The sequence below is a fragment of the Chlamydomonas reinhardtii genome, chromosome 16 (genome assembly GCF_000002595.2).
Source record: "Chlamydomonas reinhardtii strain CC-503 cw92 mt+ chromosome 16, whole genome shotgun sequence".
NCBI classification, from domain to species: Eukaryota; Viridiplantae; Chlorophyta; class Chlorophyceae; order Chlamydomonadales; family Chlamydomonadaceae; genus Chlamydomonas; species Chlamydomonas reinhardtii.
The window spans coordinates 7,231,862-7,246,996 of record NC_057019.1 but is presented as its reverse complement, the minus strand read 5'-3'; the positions used below and the strand labels follow the sequence as shown (position 1 = coordinate 7,246,996).

Here is a 15,135-nt window from a genome sequence, read left to right as displayed (position 1 = left end):
CATGCTTACAATGCAAATTCTCAAAGATTACCGAAATGTGAGTTCGGTAGTGACCATTTCCCGCCAACTGAAAGCTTTCACAGCCATGCAACCTGGCAGGCTGCAGCGTTCCGCGTGTTACAGTAATAGTATCACCCATTTGCTAGTGCTTCATTGCTGCAGTATCACATACCTTCACCTGGCTCTGACTGCAACAGTCTTGTTTACTGTTCGCGCTGGCATCCAACGAAGCAAGTTTGACAGTGTAAAATTCATTGCAGCTGCAGAAGTCATATAACCCAACTCGGCCGCAGAAGCGGAATAAGTTGCAAGCAACCCGAGCAAACACAATGCCGGAGTCTGGTTCCTAAAGGCTAGTCGGTTCTGCCCGTCTATAAAGAATGCGTGCACCAAAGCTTACAGCGGGCGCGGCAGCGGAGGCTCGCGCGTTAGCACAAATCAGCAAGACGTGCGTGAGGGCAGGGGGGTTCGCGCGCCTGCCCGGGGGTTGCCGGCCGCGACGCCTGTCCCTGCCTGTCCGGCCGGGCCTTGCGAGGGCAGCGCCAGGGGCAAGAGCGACATCTAGGGCATGGATTACCGGCACTCTTTGCGGGAGGGTTGCCTTGCCAAGACATATACACACGCACGCCCAAACGTCAGTGACCTGTGATAGCCCTCCCCAAAATGTTGCACACTTTCCGCAGTGACCGCCAGTTCCTGTCCGCCTTCCTTTTCATCATCGCCTGCACCGCGCTGTTCCTGTGGATACACCACAACAGGTGCGCGCACCACGACGGATGGCTACGGGCCGGGCGGGGGCCACCTTGGCCCGTCCTGCCCTCCTCCCACAGCCCGGCCCACACGCCGGCCCGCTCACCCTCACGCCCCCTACCCCTGTCCACACTCCTCTCCCCGCTCCTCTCCCCATCGCCTTCCTCTAACTCTTCATGCCTGGACCCCCCTCCCCTCCAGCATGGAGACGATCTTCGTGTCCGTGGCCTCCTACCGCGACGGCGAGTGTGTGGACACGCTGGTGGACCTGTTCCGCAAGGCCGCCCGCCCCGAGCTGGTGTACGTGGGCGTGGTCACCTTCACGGCCGCTGGCGACACCAGCTCCGGCGAGCGCTGCGAGGCGCCGCAGCTGGAGCCGTACGAGCAGAACATACGGTGTGTGCAGGGGGTTGGGGGCGAGGGGGTGGGGGTGCAGGGGGAGGTGGTGGTTGAGTTGTGGCAAGCGGGTGGACGTGGTGGGGTGGGCTGTAGTGCAGGTTGGGCGAGTGGTTCGAGGTGCTCGCTGCCGTTCCCCGCCTGCTTCCGTGCGTTGAAGGCTGGCACACGGCTCCGCCTCACCTGCTTCTGGCTATTCCATCCCCCCTGGTCCTGGCTACAACTTCGCTTCTTCATATTAAATCATGATTGTAACCCCCCGCCCCCACCTACTCACCTACGGCATGCACCACCAGGCGCATCAACATGAACCACACGCTCAGCCGGGGGCTGTCCATGGCGCGCCACCACGCCGCCAAGCTGCACCGGGACCAGAAGTACCTGCTGCAGGTGGGGGCGTGTGGGGGTGAAGTCGTGGGGTGAAGTGGGGGTGAAGTGGGTGGGGGTGAAATGGGCGGGGCGAGGGGTGTGTGTGTGTGTGTAGCCGTTCATCTGGAGGGGGGTTGTTTATTTCAGTCCCAAGCAAGACCCAGAACCAGCCCACAGAGCGCGGAGGAGGTTTGGCCTCAACCTTTATGGGGTCATATGTCCAAGCCGGACGGAATCAGGGGGGAGTGGGCGGGGCGGGGGTCGTGTGGTGCGTATGCCTGGCTCCGGGGAAGCTGGGGCATCGGTGTGCAGGAGACCCTGAGTGCCCGGCAGCAGCCGCCAGGCAAGACCACGATTCCACGGCTCCTGCCTTCAAGCTCAAATGCTATTGTTGTTGCGCCTGCCGCCGGCCCATGCTCCAGATCGACGCGCACATGACGTTCGCTGCGGGCTGGGATGCGGAGCTGCTGCGTATGATCAAGTCCGTGCCGTCCAAGAAGCCCCTCATCACTGTGCGCCGGGAGCCTTGTGCGGGTTTGGGCAGGCGTACCGGGCGCGTGCGTCGTGCGCGTGTACGTGTTGTGGCCAGGACTTGGGCAAGGCTGCGTTGTTGCTGCAGCCACGATTTCACCAAGCGACTAGACGACAGCAACACAAAGCGCAGGACACCACGCAAACGACTGTCCTGCCCTGCTCGCTGGCCGCGCCCTGCTCCCCCTGCTGGCCTGCACAGACGTACCCCGCCTCGGACGAGGACACCAGCAGCACGGACGTGCCGGTCACCTGCCGCGCCACGTGGCTGACGGGCGAGGGCGAGGAGGGCGTGCTGAGGCTGGCGGCGGCGCTGGAGCCGGCGCCGCAGCCGGGGGAGTTCCTGGTGAGGAGCCCGGACGTACGAGGGGTCGGAGGGGCCGGGGAGGGCAAGGGTGGCGCGTGTGTACCGGTATGTGTGTGTGTGTGTGTGCGAGTGTGTGTGTGTGTGTGCTGCGAGTCTTTGGAGAGTACAAGGGGAACGGGGCGTGTCACGGTGCGGCTACACAGTGTACGTATGGGTAGAAATGGAAGGGTGTTTTGCAGCGGCCGCGGTGATGACACGGCCTCGGCGTGGGTTGGCCTTGACCAGCCATAGGTATGCTGTAATTGCGCAGACGCGGCCCGCACTGGTTCTGCGGCTGCTCCGCGCCGAGTACCGCGTGCTGCTCATACTTGCTGGTGGTGGCGGCGGTGACGTGTGCCCTCGCTCCCACGTGTCCTCTCCCACGCACACACAGCCGGTGCCCTTCGCCGCGGGCGCCTTCCTGTTCGGGCCGGCGGCGGTGCTGCACGAGGTGCCGCACGACCCCGGCCTATCCTACCTGTTCCACGGGGAGGAGGAGCTGTACAGGTGGGGGCGGGGAGGGGGGTTTGCGAGGTTCAGGCAATGGGAACAGGGTCAGGGTGTTGGGAACAGGGAGCAGCGGCTACTGCATCAGGCGTAGGTGAGTGGTGGTGTACTGATGACCAGAGCGAAGCCGCGTCGTTTTCGCGGCGTCGCCGTTGACTTGTTGACAAGAGGCTTTACTACTGCACATGAGCGCGTACGAAGGCTTGTACAAAATTTTGCTGAAAGACAAAACTCGCGCATGCATTGTACCGTTTGCTAACTGGTCCCAGTGCACACGGGCGCGGCGGCGCCACGGAGCCCCGTTGGGGTGGCGAGGGGGGCGGGCGGGGGGGCTCGGTGTGTGGGTGGGGAGGAGGCGGCGGTGCCGAGCACCAGGTGGGCAGCAGCGCAGGCTCTTTCGCCGTGGCGCCGTTGAGGGGCGCTGACGTACGGTTATGCCATTGGCACCACTGCCCTCTCCCCGGTGTGTTGCAGCGCCCGGCTGTGGACGTCCGGGTGGGACCTGTACACGCCGGACATGTGAGTGGCGGCGGGGGGGGGAGGTGCGCTCTCTTGACGAAGACTTCTGTAGCGAGTGCTTGGGCCTGAGCATGTGCCGCCCCTGGTCCTGTGAAGCAACGTCAGGGGGCAGCGACCGAGATCTGCTGGCCCTACAACACACGCCGCCTGCCGCTCCCGCACCATTCCTGCACCCGCAGGAATGTGCTGTACCACAACTACGCACGCGGCGGCTCCCACTCCGCGTCTAGCAGGTGCAAGAAGTGCATATGGGCCCTCCTCCTCAACAAGTGGCCTCTTAGCCGCACTGCATACTCTGTCAAGATCTGAAGAATGCTAAGCCTTCTTCCGCCTCCGCCTCCGCCCCCGCCTGCCCACCAGCAGGTACGGCAACAAGTACTGGCGGGACCTGATGGCGCGGCCCGAGTACAGCGACAGCAGGCGGGACAGCCTGCGCAAGGTGAGGCCGGGGGAGCGTGGTTCGCAGGAGACCCGGAAGCCGGGACCTGATGCGTGAAACCCGTGTGCCACCCATACCTGTATACCGTACTACCGTAGTAGTACCGTACTGATAGCGATCAACCGGTCATCTCCACACGTAGAGGCACGAAGATGGAGGTGCCGCATCGCGTGTTGCCGCTGGCTAGCCGCGAGATTCTTGAATCCTGGAATTGTAACTCCATGCCCGTGCCCCCTGCCCCTCTTCTCCCGCGGCCCACCACCCACTCCCTCAGGTGGCCCAGCTCATGTCGGGCAGCTACACGGGCCCCGACACACAGTACGGCATGGGCAGTGCCCGGCCGCTGGCGGACTGGTGGGCGTACGCGGGGCTGGATCCCACGGACACGCACACGGGCGCCGACGGATCCAAGTTCTGCGAGTGAGTGCGCGCGCGGCCGCGCGGCCGGGGCGCCGGTGTGTGCGGACGGCTGAACACTGGCCCTAGTGTAGCCGGTCCCGCAACATGGGTGGGTGCCGGGCAACAGGAGCCACAACACGGGTTCGCAATGCTTTGCACCGCAATGCTGCCACACAACCCTGCCGTCCCGTCCACCGTCCACCCACCCAACCCCTGCGCATCTGCGGCCGCCGCGCCCCGCAGGTCGTTGCGGTACGGCACCGCCGGCGTAAAGCTGCTGTCCGGCGAGGACGAGCCGCAGCAGCAGCAGCCGGAGGAGGCGGAGGAGGCGGCAGAGGGCGCGTCAGGGGGGTCGGAGGGATCGGATTTGAGCGGGGCGGCAAGGGCGAGCCACACACAGCGTACACATGACAAGCACGGCACTAAGCGGAGAGCTACAGGTCGCCATGACAGGAGCAGAGGCGGCAGTGGCTCGGGCGGCAGCTCAGGCAGCGAGCGGACGCTGGCCAAGGGGCGCCAGGCGGTTGCGGGGGCACAGGCCGTGTACGACCGGCAGCGGGCGGCGGCGGGCGGTGACAGGGGCCCGTAGGTGGAGGCATGCATGTGCGAGGGCGTCTGTGACCTCCCTGTGGTGATTGGGAGCTAGCTTCCAGTGATCTTGCTGAGGCAATTGGTATTCGTTGCTGGCGTAACGTCATGGCATTAATAGGGACTCGTAAGTGCATTGTGATTACGGTAGCATGTGAAAGAGGGCACAGCCGTCGGAGCATCGGGGCCTTCGACCTGATGGGCCGTGGGTGATCAGGGTATGACAGGATTCCTGGGTTCGTTTGTGCTGCGCCAAGGAACTTGAAGGTCATGAGGAATTGCGGAAGTGGTCAGAGCAGAGGGGACTCAGACTCGGGGAGAAAGGGCGGGAGGGGGGCTGGGCACGGATGAACTCGATGAAGTTACATCGATTGCTTCCGAGACAGATCGCATCACCGTATGCCAAGTCTTGCAATTTTCCCGTTTGCTGCCCCTGCCCACCGCTCGCGCTACTTGTATGGACGGCGGCGGTCCCGCGGGCCCGTCGTCGCGCGCATTCTGCGCTTTGTCGAAGCAGGTCGAAGCAGGTCGCAGCTCAGTCAATTGATGCTTAGCTGCCACCGTTGATCACTATGGAGAGGGTCAGGAAGGCACTGTCGTGGCGCCGACTCTCGACGTTTCGGCTGGTGCTGTTGGTCGCCGCGCTGGTGCGTAAATTATCGATCATTTATAGTCAGCCATTGCCCAAGCCCTTTTGGATGCAGGCAGCGATTGTCGCGTTGGCGGCGCTGAGGCGGTCGCCCCGGCCATGGGCGGCGCAGGGAGCGGCGGCGGCAGCGGCTGGAGAGCAGCAGCTGCCGCCGCTGCCGTCTGGCTCCAACGCCACCATCTTCGTGTCCATTGGCGCCTACCGCGACAGCCAGTGGGTACAGCAGAGGGTGTGCTGGGGGGGTGGGCCGGCAGGGGGGCCAGCCACATGGGTGATCATTTGACTCCCCGCGGTGGCGCAGTCTGGGCAGCCGCTCCCAATAGGCCAATACCACCATGCACCTGTTACGACACAGAGGCCCTGCTGCCGCCTGCCCGGTGCGCCCCTCTCAACCGCCCCCCCCCACACACACACATTTGCAGGTGTGGCGACACGCTGGAGAGTCTGTTTACGGCCGCCGCCCACCCGCACCGCGTGTTCGTGGGCGCAGTGGCCTACGTGATGGCCGGCAACATCAGCGGCGCGGGCGAGCGCTGTGAGGCGCCCGGGCCGCTGCTGGAGCCGCACCAGCGCAACATCCGGTGCGTGAACGGCAGGCGAACGGTGACTGGTGCTGTGCGTGCTGCCACCTCGGCATGCGGCGCTCTAGGGCTGCTGCTCTGCCCCACTACCGCCACCGCTTTACCGCGGTCCCATGGAGCCACACACGCCCGCACGCACACGTGAGCACCTGAGCATACAGCTCACCTGTATGACCTTGTGACACGTATTCGTGCACCCCCCGTCCTCCCACCCCCGCTCCCCCCCCTGGGCCCTGCAGGCGGCTGGTGCTGGCCGCCCGCGAGGCGCGAGGCCCCACCCTGGCGCGGCACCAGGCCGCCTCCCTGTACGGCGGCCAGGACTACCTGCTGCAGGTGCGTCAGTGTGTGTGTGTGTGGGGTGTGTGGGTGTGTGGGTTGGGGGGTTTGGTGGTGCTGGCAGTGTGTGTGTGTGTGTGTGTGTGTGTGGGGGGGGGGGGGTTGGCAAGGGGCGGGCAAGCCAATGTGTACTTGTGCAGCGCTACTGGACCTCTTTTCATGCGTGCGGTTGCAGCCACGCGTGCATGTGTACGAGGCACCCGCTGCTTGCTTCCCTGTTGCTGCTGCATGCTTGCCGCAGATTGACTCCCACATGAACTTCACACGCGGCTGGGACGACGAGCTGCTGCGCATGGCCGCGGCCGCGCCCACTCGCCGGCCCGTGTTCACGGTGCGTGCCGCGCCGCCGTACCGACACACCCACTGACCTCTCGCACGCATGACCACGCTTACACGACTACGGCTTGGTGCCATGCACTCTGCCCCTGCGCAAGGCTCCTAAATAAAACTCTACTCCGCGCCTCCGCGCTTCTCCGCACTCCAATGGCGCGCACGCTCGCAGCACTACCCTGCCAGTGTGGAGGACACGGCTGAGCGGCGTGTGCCGGTCATGTGCGGCGCCGCCTGGCTGCCGCACGAGGGCGTGGTGGGCTTCACGGCGGCGCTGGGGGAGGTGCCGGCACGCGGCGCGTTCAGGGTGCGTGCGTGCGGGCATCACTTCTTGGGCGGGGTGGGCAGCTCAGACATTGCGTAGGCTTTTTGGGCAGGTGCGTGGGTGGGTGGCTGGGCAACTTTCAGCTTTGGGCGCTGGATGGGAGTCGAAGGCACCCGCTGGGGCCGTGGCTTGTGGCCGCACGCGTCCGCGCCGACATGGTCATGTGCTACACGTGTTCCCGCCCGCTCCTGTTGCTCATGCCTGCAGCCTGTGCCGTTCGCGGCTGGGGGCTTCATGTTCGCGCCGGCAGCGGTCATGAAGGTGCGTGCATGCGTCGCGACAAGGTCCCAACTAGCTGAGAGCTTCCTTACGTGGCCATGCCTCGCTGTTCACCCCCGTCTTTCCTATGGAGGCTCGCTTGGTTATAGCCATACCACATCGACCACACACGCACACACATACACACACAGGAGGTGCCATACGACCCCACACTGGACTTCCTATTCCACGGAGAGGAGTACCTGTACAGGTGGGCGTGCGGTGTGTGTGGGGGGGGGGAGGGGCCAAGACAAATTGTGGTACTGTGGAGGGTTTGAATGCACCACTTGGCAGTGGCCGCAGGCGTACACACGCACCCTGCACGCATGCACGTCAGACGCGCCCGTCTGCCGCGGTTTCCCAGCTCGCGCCGCCTCGCCCCCCCCCCGCCACACACACACTTACACACACACACACACACACACACACACACACACACACACGCAGCGCCCGGCTGTGGACCAGCGGCTGGCAGCTCCTGACGCCCGACGCCAACGTGGCCTTCCACCACTACGGCCGACTGGCGGCGCCCAAGTACTGGCAGGTGGGGGCGGGCGCCGTGTGGGCGCCGTGGTATATTGGGGGCGGGGGCGGCAGCATGCAGGGGGAGGTGCAGTCCAGCCGACCTGGGCAAGAGAACCGGGAGTCCTTGCATGCGTGACACGCGGTGCAAAGAGGACTTGACATCTGCACTGCACCCGCGGCGCAGGACTTTGAGCACGACCAGAGCTACCACCGGAAGCAGCGCGAGGTGCTGCAGCGGGTGAGGGCAGCGCCGCGTGTTGCCACGTCAGACCTGCACGTTTGACCCACAGCCGCACAGAAGGCCGCCGGGTGCAGCTGGCGCTGCCACCCCGCCCATGGCGCCAGCACCCAGTCCGCAGCTGAGCCCCCTTTGCCACCCCGCCCTGCTCCTGCCCCTGTCCCTACCCCTACACCCGCGCATGCCCCTACACCCACCCCTGACACCCGCCCCTGGCCTGCCTTGTCCTCCCCCTCCAGGTCAAGGCCATAATGGGCGGCGGCGGCCCCCGCGGCTACCGTTATGGCATGGGCAGCGCGCGGCCGCTGGCGGACTGGTGGGCGTACGCGGGGCTGGACCCGCACAACAAGTCCCGCCTGCCCCCGCACAGCAGGTTCTGTGGCGGCAGGGTGTTCCACTACGGGCCCGAGCCGTGGGGGCAGCAGGGGCAGGGGCAGCAGGGGCAGGGGCAGCAGGGGCAGGGGCAGCAAGGGCAGGAGCAGGGGCAGCCGGGGCAGGACCGTGTGTCCACAGGTGCACTTGAGGCAGATGGCGCTGCTGGTGGGAAGGCGGCGACGGGGGATTCCAAACCGGTGGGCGCAAGCGCTGTGAGGCTGCGAGGAGGCGGGGGCGGTGGGGCGGCCGCTGGGTCATGGAGGCCACACTGGCTGCCGAAGGTGCAAGGCGGGCACTAGGTGCAATGAGGCAGGGTTGCCGTAATATCATAGTTTACAGAGTATTCCCAGACTCCAACATTCAATTTGTGACCTCAATGGATGAGCGCGCTGCTGGTAGAACGCCAAGTTTCTCGTACCGAGACATCGCTGACTTGCTGGCAGGCTGGAAGTTCCCGGGAGGCCCAGCTGTGTATACCTGTATGGCGGCTTGAGTGTGGCTGTGTGTCGCCGGCGGTCTGTGCTGGCCTGCTGCTGCGCCGCGACTGGCTTGGATAGCCGGATAGGGTGACAAACAGCAGACCACGAGTCCTTTCAGTGACTCTGCTGCGTGATGTGTACCATACGGTAATATATATCTCGTACAGCACGGCCGTGCCAGTGCGATGCACCGGCCTCTTGGCATCCAATTCCATACACGATCATTACGACCCGCTACATCCCACAGCCGCCTCACGCCCAACGTCCTCTCGGCACGCGAAGTCTTACTCAAACGCCGCACACAGCCCAAAGTATCGCTTCAGCCACATCACCGCACCTACCGCCTCAACCTTACAGACCACGGCCTCTTTAGCTACTCCACTGGCACCAGCGCGCACAGCAGCCCCAGCCGCCGGCTCAGCCGCACCTCCTCAACCCGGCCGCTGTAGGCCCGACCCGGCCCCAGCGCCGGCAGCTGTAGCCGAAATTCATCAATGCTACTGCCGCTTCCACCCGCGCTGTCTGCCGCCTCCTCCCCGCTTGCCGCCGCGCCCCCAGCACCGCCTGCGGCCGCCTTGCCCTTGGCCTTGCCGCCCTTGCCCGCTGCCTTGCCTGACGCGCCGCCCGCCGCGGGCGCCAGTGGCTTCAGCCTCACCACCAGCTCACAGCCCTCCACTGCCATGTCCACACACAGCCGGTCAGCGGCCGGCAGCGGCGCAGAAGGCGCCAGAAGGTCCACGGCCACACACTGCTGCCGCCGCCAGGCACTGCCGCTGCTACTGCCACTGCCGCCGCCACCTGTGTTGCTGGGGGCACCGACAGACCGCGTGCACAGGCGCATGGCCGCCTGCCACTGCGGAGCTCCACCAGAGACGGGGACACCACCGCCACCGCCACCACCATTAGCAGAAGCAGCAGCTGCAGTTGCGCGCTCTAGCAGGGCCACGTCCTCGCCCGCTGTCCCACTTTCACCGCTGCCGACGTCAGCGGCGGCGGCCCAGCGGCGGCGTCGCCAGACCACAGGGGCCTTAGGCGCCGCCGCGCCCTCCACCTCCTTCAGCGCCAGCACCATCTTGGAAGCCCCCACCGCAGTCAGCGCCGAGTCGCTGCTACTGCCGGCGGCGGCCTTGCCAGCGGGCCCGGCGCCCTTGCTACTGCTGCCCAGCGAGCACAGCGTTACGAACCAGCTGCCGCACTGCTCCGTGATGGCCGCCGGCAGCACCACGTGCGCCACCCCCTGCGCCTCATCCCAGGAGAAACCCGCCACCAGCTGCTTCACCACCGCCGCAGCAGCCGCTGCTACAGCCGGACCTCTGCCGCCTCCGCCACCAGCGCCCCCGGCTGCTATTGCCGTGTCGGCCTGCAGCCCCAGCGCCTGCTGCAGCGACAGCGACACACCACGCGGCAGGGGCTTGCGGCTGAAGGCCAGCAGCAGCGGGTCGTCGTCGCGGCCGGCCAGGTCCCACCCCGGGTCCGCCGCGTACTCCAGCCACCGCACAGCCGATGCCGCCGAACGCCGCTGCGCCTGGCCCTGCTGCGCCGTGCCTGCTACAGCCTCCGTCTCCGCAGCCCCGGTGCTGGCTGCCGCCGCAGCGGCAGCAGCAGCGGCCTGCAATGCGGCGTGTAGCTGTAGCTCCCACTTGAACAGCCCCGCCACGCCGCTGGCGTCGCAGCGCACCAGCGCCCGGACCAAAGGCTCCAGCGCGGCCGGCGGCGCCGCCAGCGCTGCCAGCTGCACCAGCGCCAGCGGTGACGGCGCAACCGGCACGCCGCCGCCGCTGGTAGGCGCGACCAGCAGCTGCCGGCACACCGGCAGTAGCTCCAGCAGCAGCCGTGGCGCCGTCAGCCAGCTGCTACTGCTGCTGCTACTGCCGGCCTCAGGCACAGGCTCTGCTGCTACTGCCGTTGCCGCCGCCTCCGCCGCCCACTCCAGCCTGAGAGCGGGTGTGTCCGGCCGCCCCTCCAGCTGCTGCCCGCCGCACAACCGCATGCCGCTGGCCTCACAGAACGCCGCCAGAGACATGCCGCCCAGCTGACCAGCCACGAACGCCGCCGGCGTCGGCGCCTTGCTGCTGCTGCCACTGCCGCCGGCGGCCTTGCCCAGCGCCCGCTGCAACTTCTGCTGCACACACTCGGCCCCGTACACAACAATGCTCTCGCAGCGCAACCGGGAGTTCCCCAGCAGCGCCGGACTGCCGGGGTGCTGCTGCTGCTGCTGCTGCTGTTGAGCAGTAGCAGCAGGCGGCTTGAGCAGTGGCGCCGCGGCGGCTAGCAGTGCGGGCAGGGACACATAGTCTGCCACATTGCTGCAGTCAATGAAGTCGAAATAGCCGCCGCCACTGCCGCCGTGGGCCCCGGGGCCGGGTGTTGGTGCGGACAGCAGGGCTGCCAGTATGTCTCCTCGCTGCAGCCGCACCCGCAGCCGGCCGCCGCTCAGGCCCTCCACCACCGCCTGCAGCTGCGGCGCCAGGGCCTCCAGCAGCAGCGGCGCAAGGCGGCCGGTGGCGGCGGAGCCGGCGGCGGCGGCGGAGGCGCTGCCGGGTTTGAGGGCCACGGCGCGCAGGATGGAGGAGGAGAAGTACACCTGTGGGCGCGCGTGTGCACACACATAAGAACCATGACAAAGTGTCAGGAATGCAAGGCAAGGCACAACCATTACGGTGGAGACCATACCAAGGTTAGGCAAACGCAGGCAAGGAGAAGCAAAACGCTGTCCTCAACGAGCGGCGGTAGACAGTACCAGCCGCATGTGTCGGTCCAGAGGTGGCCCCACCACTCACTGTGTACTGCAGCTCTGGCGCCAGCAGCAGCGTGGGGTTAGCCTCCGTCACCTCCACCGCACCGCGCCCGCCCCCCGCACCAACCCCACCCGCACCCGCCCTCCCGCCGCCGCCGAGGACGTCGCCTGCCGGCATGCGCAGGCTCCCCGCCCGCACGTACTCCGCCACCTCGGGCTTGAGCCGGGCTGCGACTGCCGCGCCCAGCTGTGCTGCTACAGCCGCCAGCGACAACTCCACCGCCGCCTCCGACGCCTGGCCGCTGCCGCCACCGTCCAGGCCGCGCCGGTCCGCCCGCATGCGCATCAGCGCCTCCAGGGACAGCGTGCAGTCCGCCCATGCCGCAAACGCCCGCCGGAGCTCACGCGCCGTGCTGCTGCTGCTGCCGTCGGCGCCAGCCCCGGCGTCGCTGCTACTGCCGTCGCCCTTGCCATTGGGCTCGACCAGCTCCTCCGCGGCGGACAGCCAGTGGGGCCAGGGCTCGTCCGCCAGCGCGCGCAGGCTGCAGCGCACCAGGTGCGCGTGTGCCGCGCTGAGGCCGTGGTTGGCCCACGCCGCCAGCACCGCCGCCGGCGCCGCCCGCTGCTCCGCCGCCATGTGCAACAGCACGACGTTGCGCGCCAGCATGGCCAGGTTGCCGTCATTGAGCGTCATGGTCAGCCGCCTCACACTGCTGCCACTGCTACTGCCCAGCACTGCGTGCGCAGTCGCCAGCAGGTTGCGGATGTCGCCGCAACCGCCCAACAACACGTGCACATCGCCGCCGCCGCCGCCGCCACCCGCCGTGTTGACGTCATCGCCGGCAGGCACCACTGAAGGAGGCGCTGGAGGCGGCTGCAGCAGGCCGCCGGTGACGTCGTAGCCAAAGGTGTTGCCGATGGCGTAGAACTGGTGGGCGGTGGGCGACCAGGCGGACTGCGGGAAGGTGAAGCCGGTGCGCTGCAGCATGGCCGGCGGCGGGAAGGCCCGCAGCGCTGCCCCTGAGGCTGTGGGCACGCCACTGCCGCCAATGCCACTCGCAGCGGAATCCAGGGCCCACGCCGGCAGCCGCGCCGCCAGCGCCTTCAGGCTCGGCAGCCGCTCTTCCTCGCCGAAGCCCTCGCCTGCCCGCCCGCCCTCGTCCTCATCCCCCTCCTCCTCTTTCACTGCTGAGCCCTCAACTTCCGCATCCCCTGGGAACCGACTCTTGGAGCTTGCGGCCTTGGCTGCCGCAGCGCCCAGCGAGGCTGCGTGGAAGCTGTTGCGCGCGGCGCTGACCGGCCGCGACCACATGCCCAGACGCGCTGCGCCGGGGCCCGTGTTGGTCCCGGCGATCTGGGCGCCGCGGCCGTGCATCTCCTCAAAGATGGCCAGGTCCGCTGGGTCGGGGCCCGCGAAGGCGCAGCCCTCCAGCCGCACCCAGGCGCCGTAGTTGACGCCCACGCGCACGCCACACTGCCGCCGCATCGGCGACGAGGACGGCAGGCCCGTGCGCGAGTACCACTCGCACCGCGACATGGCGCCCGAGTAGCTCAGCTGGCAGCACAGCACCTGCAAGCGGCACCAACAGCAGAAAGGTCGGCGCCCACAAGGTTCCACACGCCGCGCGGCGCTCATGCGGCATGCGGTGTGGTTCAACCTGCCCACGTGCCAACCCACGTCGTAGCGTACCCGACGGTACATCCACCCACCCACCCACCCACCCACCCACCCACCCACCCACCGTGACGTCCGAGCACCCCTTGATGAACAGCTGGATGGGGTCGTTGCCCAGCAGCCGGCAGCGCCGCAGCAGCAGCTGCGTGCCGCTGTCCGCGGACACGCCGAACTGGCCGCAGCCCGCCACCACGCAGCCCTCCACGCGCGCACTCAGCCGCGAGCCGAGCTCCTTGGCCTGCTCATCTGCCGTCCTGAAGATGTCAGCGCCCAAACCCGTGGCCCACGGCGGCGGCTTGTCACCCCCCAGCATCTCCAGCTGCGCTGCAGTGGCCGCGTTGGAGTGGCCGCCTGCCAGCAGGAGGCCCTCGCTCAGCGCGCGCAGGATGAGGCTGTCGGTGAGCACCAGCCGCCGCGCGCCGCCGTACGCCGACACGCCCTGCCGGCAGTCGGCGATGGCGAGGCGGTGGCCGGCCAGCGAGCCGCCCTCGCGCACCTCCACCGCCTGCTTGGCGTTGCGCGCGAACACGCAGCGGTCCAGCCGCGCCGCGACCGGCCCCACCACCAGCACGCCCACCTGCGAGCGGGACAATGGCAGCCAGCAGCAGCTTGCAATTGGCGCGTCCAATCCCCCCATCTAGCTACCACACCGCTCTCAGTCCTACTCTCTTCTTACAGCCCGTATTCCTCCAGGATTCAGCATTCCCGTACCACGGCAAAGATAGCTATGGCCCACGGAGCACCGGCACACCACCCACCTCGTCGTAGTCCACCACACGGCACCATGACATGGTCAGCTGCGGCTCCGGCTCAACCTCCGACGCCGCCGCGGCCTGCACCGCGGCTTCCGGCGCCGACAGGCACACCGCGGCGCGGCCACCGCCCACCAGCCGCATCCCCACCAGCGTCACGGGCGGGTGATCCTCCGTCACCCACAGCGCGTGCCCGGCCCCCGGCGGCGAGTACAGCTCCACAGCCCCCACGCCCAGGAGCGTGTAGCCGGCGCCTTTGCTGCTGCCTCCGCCGCCGCCCCGCCCCCGCATGAGGCCCATCATGCCAAACAGCCCGGGCATCATGCCGCCACCAGCCCCCCCGGGCGCCGCGATGCTGGTCCTGTAGCGGCCGGGCCGCAGCACCACCAGCTGCTTGCCCAACGCAACCGCCGCCTCCACCTCGCCCCAGGTGCCCGCAACAGCAATCTGCTCGACCGCAGTCGGCAGCGCCAGCAGCACAACCCCGGCTGTGGCAGCACCAGCCGCACCAGCGTCGCCGCCTGCCGCTGGCGCCGTGCCGTCCTGCTGCTGTTGCTGACGCCGCTGCTGCTCGCGCAACACCTCGGTGGCTGTGCGGATTGCGGTGTAGGTGTCAAGCATGGGGGTGCGGTTCTCGGGGCCGGCCAGAGCCACCGCCGCCGCGATTGCAGGCGCAGCGGCCTCGTCCCCAGGCGGCAGCGACTTGGCAAGCCTGAAGTGCGCCTTGAAGTTGGCGGGCTCGATTTCCAGGCAGGCGCGGCAGTCGGCAGCCGCACCAGCCGTCTGGCCCAGGGCAAGGCTGCACGCCGCACGGTTGCAGAGCAGCAAGGCCCGCTCTTTCGCGTCTATTCGAGGTGGCCCAGTGAGCCCCTGCGTGTAGGCCTCCAGCGCTGCTGCATGTTCCCCACGCCGGAAGTAATCATTGCCCCGTTCCCGAGCGGACGACATTTTGCGGACGACGCACTGCTGGCAGATCACCCACGTACACAAAAATATGTTAGCTTACAGCCATCACTAGGCTATAAAATACA

The 15,135-nt window shown here is 67.4% G+C and overlaps 3 protein-coding genes across 3 annotated transcripts; 2 read left to right on the top strand and 1 right to left on the bottom strand.

The window, feature by feature from the left end:
- Positions 1 to 37: 37 nt before the first annotated feature.
- Positions 38 to 5,273, top strand: CHLRE_16g682475v5 (uncharacterized protein). The gene is made up of 12 exons (XM_043071465.1): positions 38 to 448; positions 684 to 758; positions 952 to 1,146; positions 1,443 to 1,536; positions 1,938 to 2,027; positions 2,249 to 2,392; positions 2,787 to 2,899; positions 3,374 to 3,418; positions 3,598 to 3,651; positions 3,782 to 3,857; positions 4,132 to 4,277; positions 4,500 to 5,273. Exons 1-12 carry the CDS (start codon positions 381 to 383, stop codon positions 4,843 to 4,845), a joined length of 1,446 nt encoding a protein of 481 aa, XP_042916256.1. The 5' UTR covers positions 38 to 380; the 3' UTR covers positions 4,846 to 5,273.
- A 154-nt stretch (positions 5,274 to 5,427) lies between these two features.
- CHLRE_16g682363v5 (uncharacterized protein) lies at positions 5,428 to 8,793 on the top strand. Its single transcript, XM_043071461.1, has 10 exons — positions 5,428 to 5,706; positions 5,916 to 6,074; positions 6,314 to 6,407; positions 6,652 to 6,741; positions 6,913 to 7,047; positions 7,273 to 7,326; positions 7,476 to 7,534; positions 7,771 to 7,867; positions 8,033 to 8,086; positions 8,326 to 8,793. Exons 1-10 carry the CDS (start codon positions 5,543 to 5,545, stop codon positions 8,758 to 8,760), a joined length of 1,341 nt encoding a protein of 446 aa, XP_042916255.1. The 5' UTR covers positions 5,428 to 5,542; the 3' UTR covers positions 8,761 to 8,793.
- Positions 8,794 to 8,795: 2 nt separating this feature from the next.
- CHLRE_16g682251v5 (uncharacterized protein) lies at positions 8,796 to 15,117 on the bottom strand. Its single transcript, XM_001698876.2, has 4 exons — positions 14,111 to 15,117; positions 13,420 to 13,929; positions 11,721 to 13,247; positions 8,796 to 11,524 (listed from the first exon to the last, which is right to left on the bottom strand). Exons 1-4 carry the CDS (start codon positions 15,050 to 15,052, stop codon positions 9,314 to 9,316), a joined length of 5,190 nt encoding a protein of 1,729 aa, XP_001698928.1. The 5' UTR covers positions 15,053 to 15,117; the 3' UTR covers positions 8,796 to 9,313.
- Positions 15,118 to 15,135: the final 18 nt, after the last annotated feature.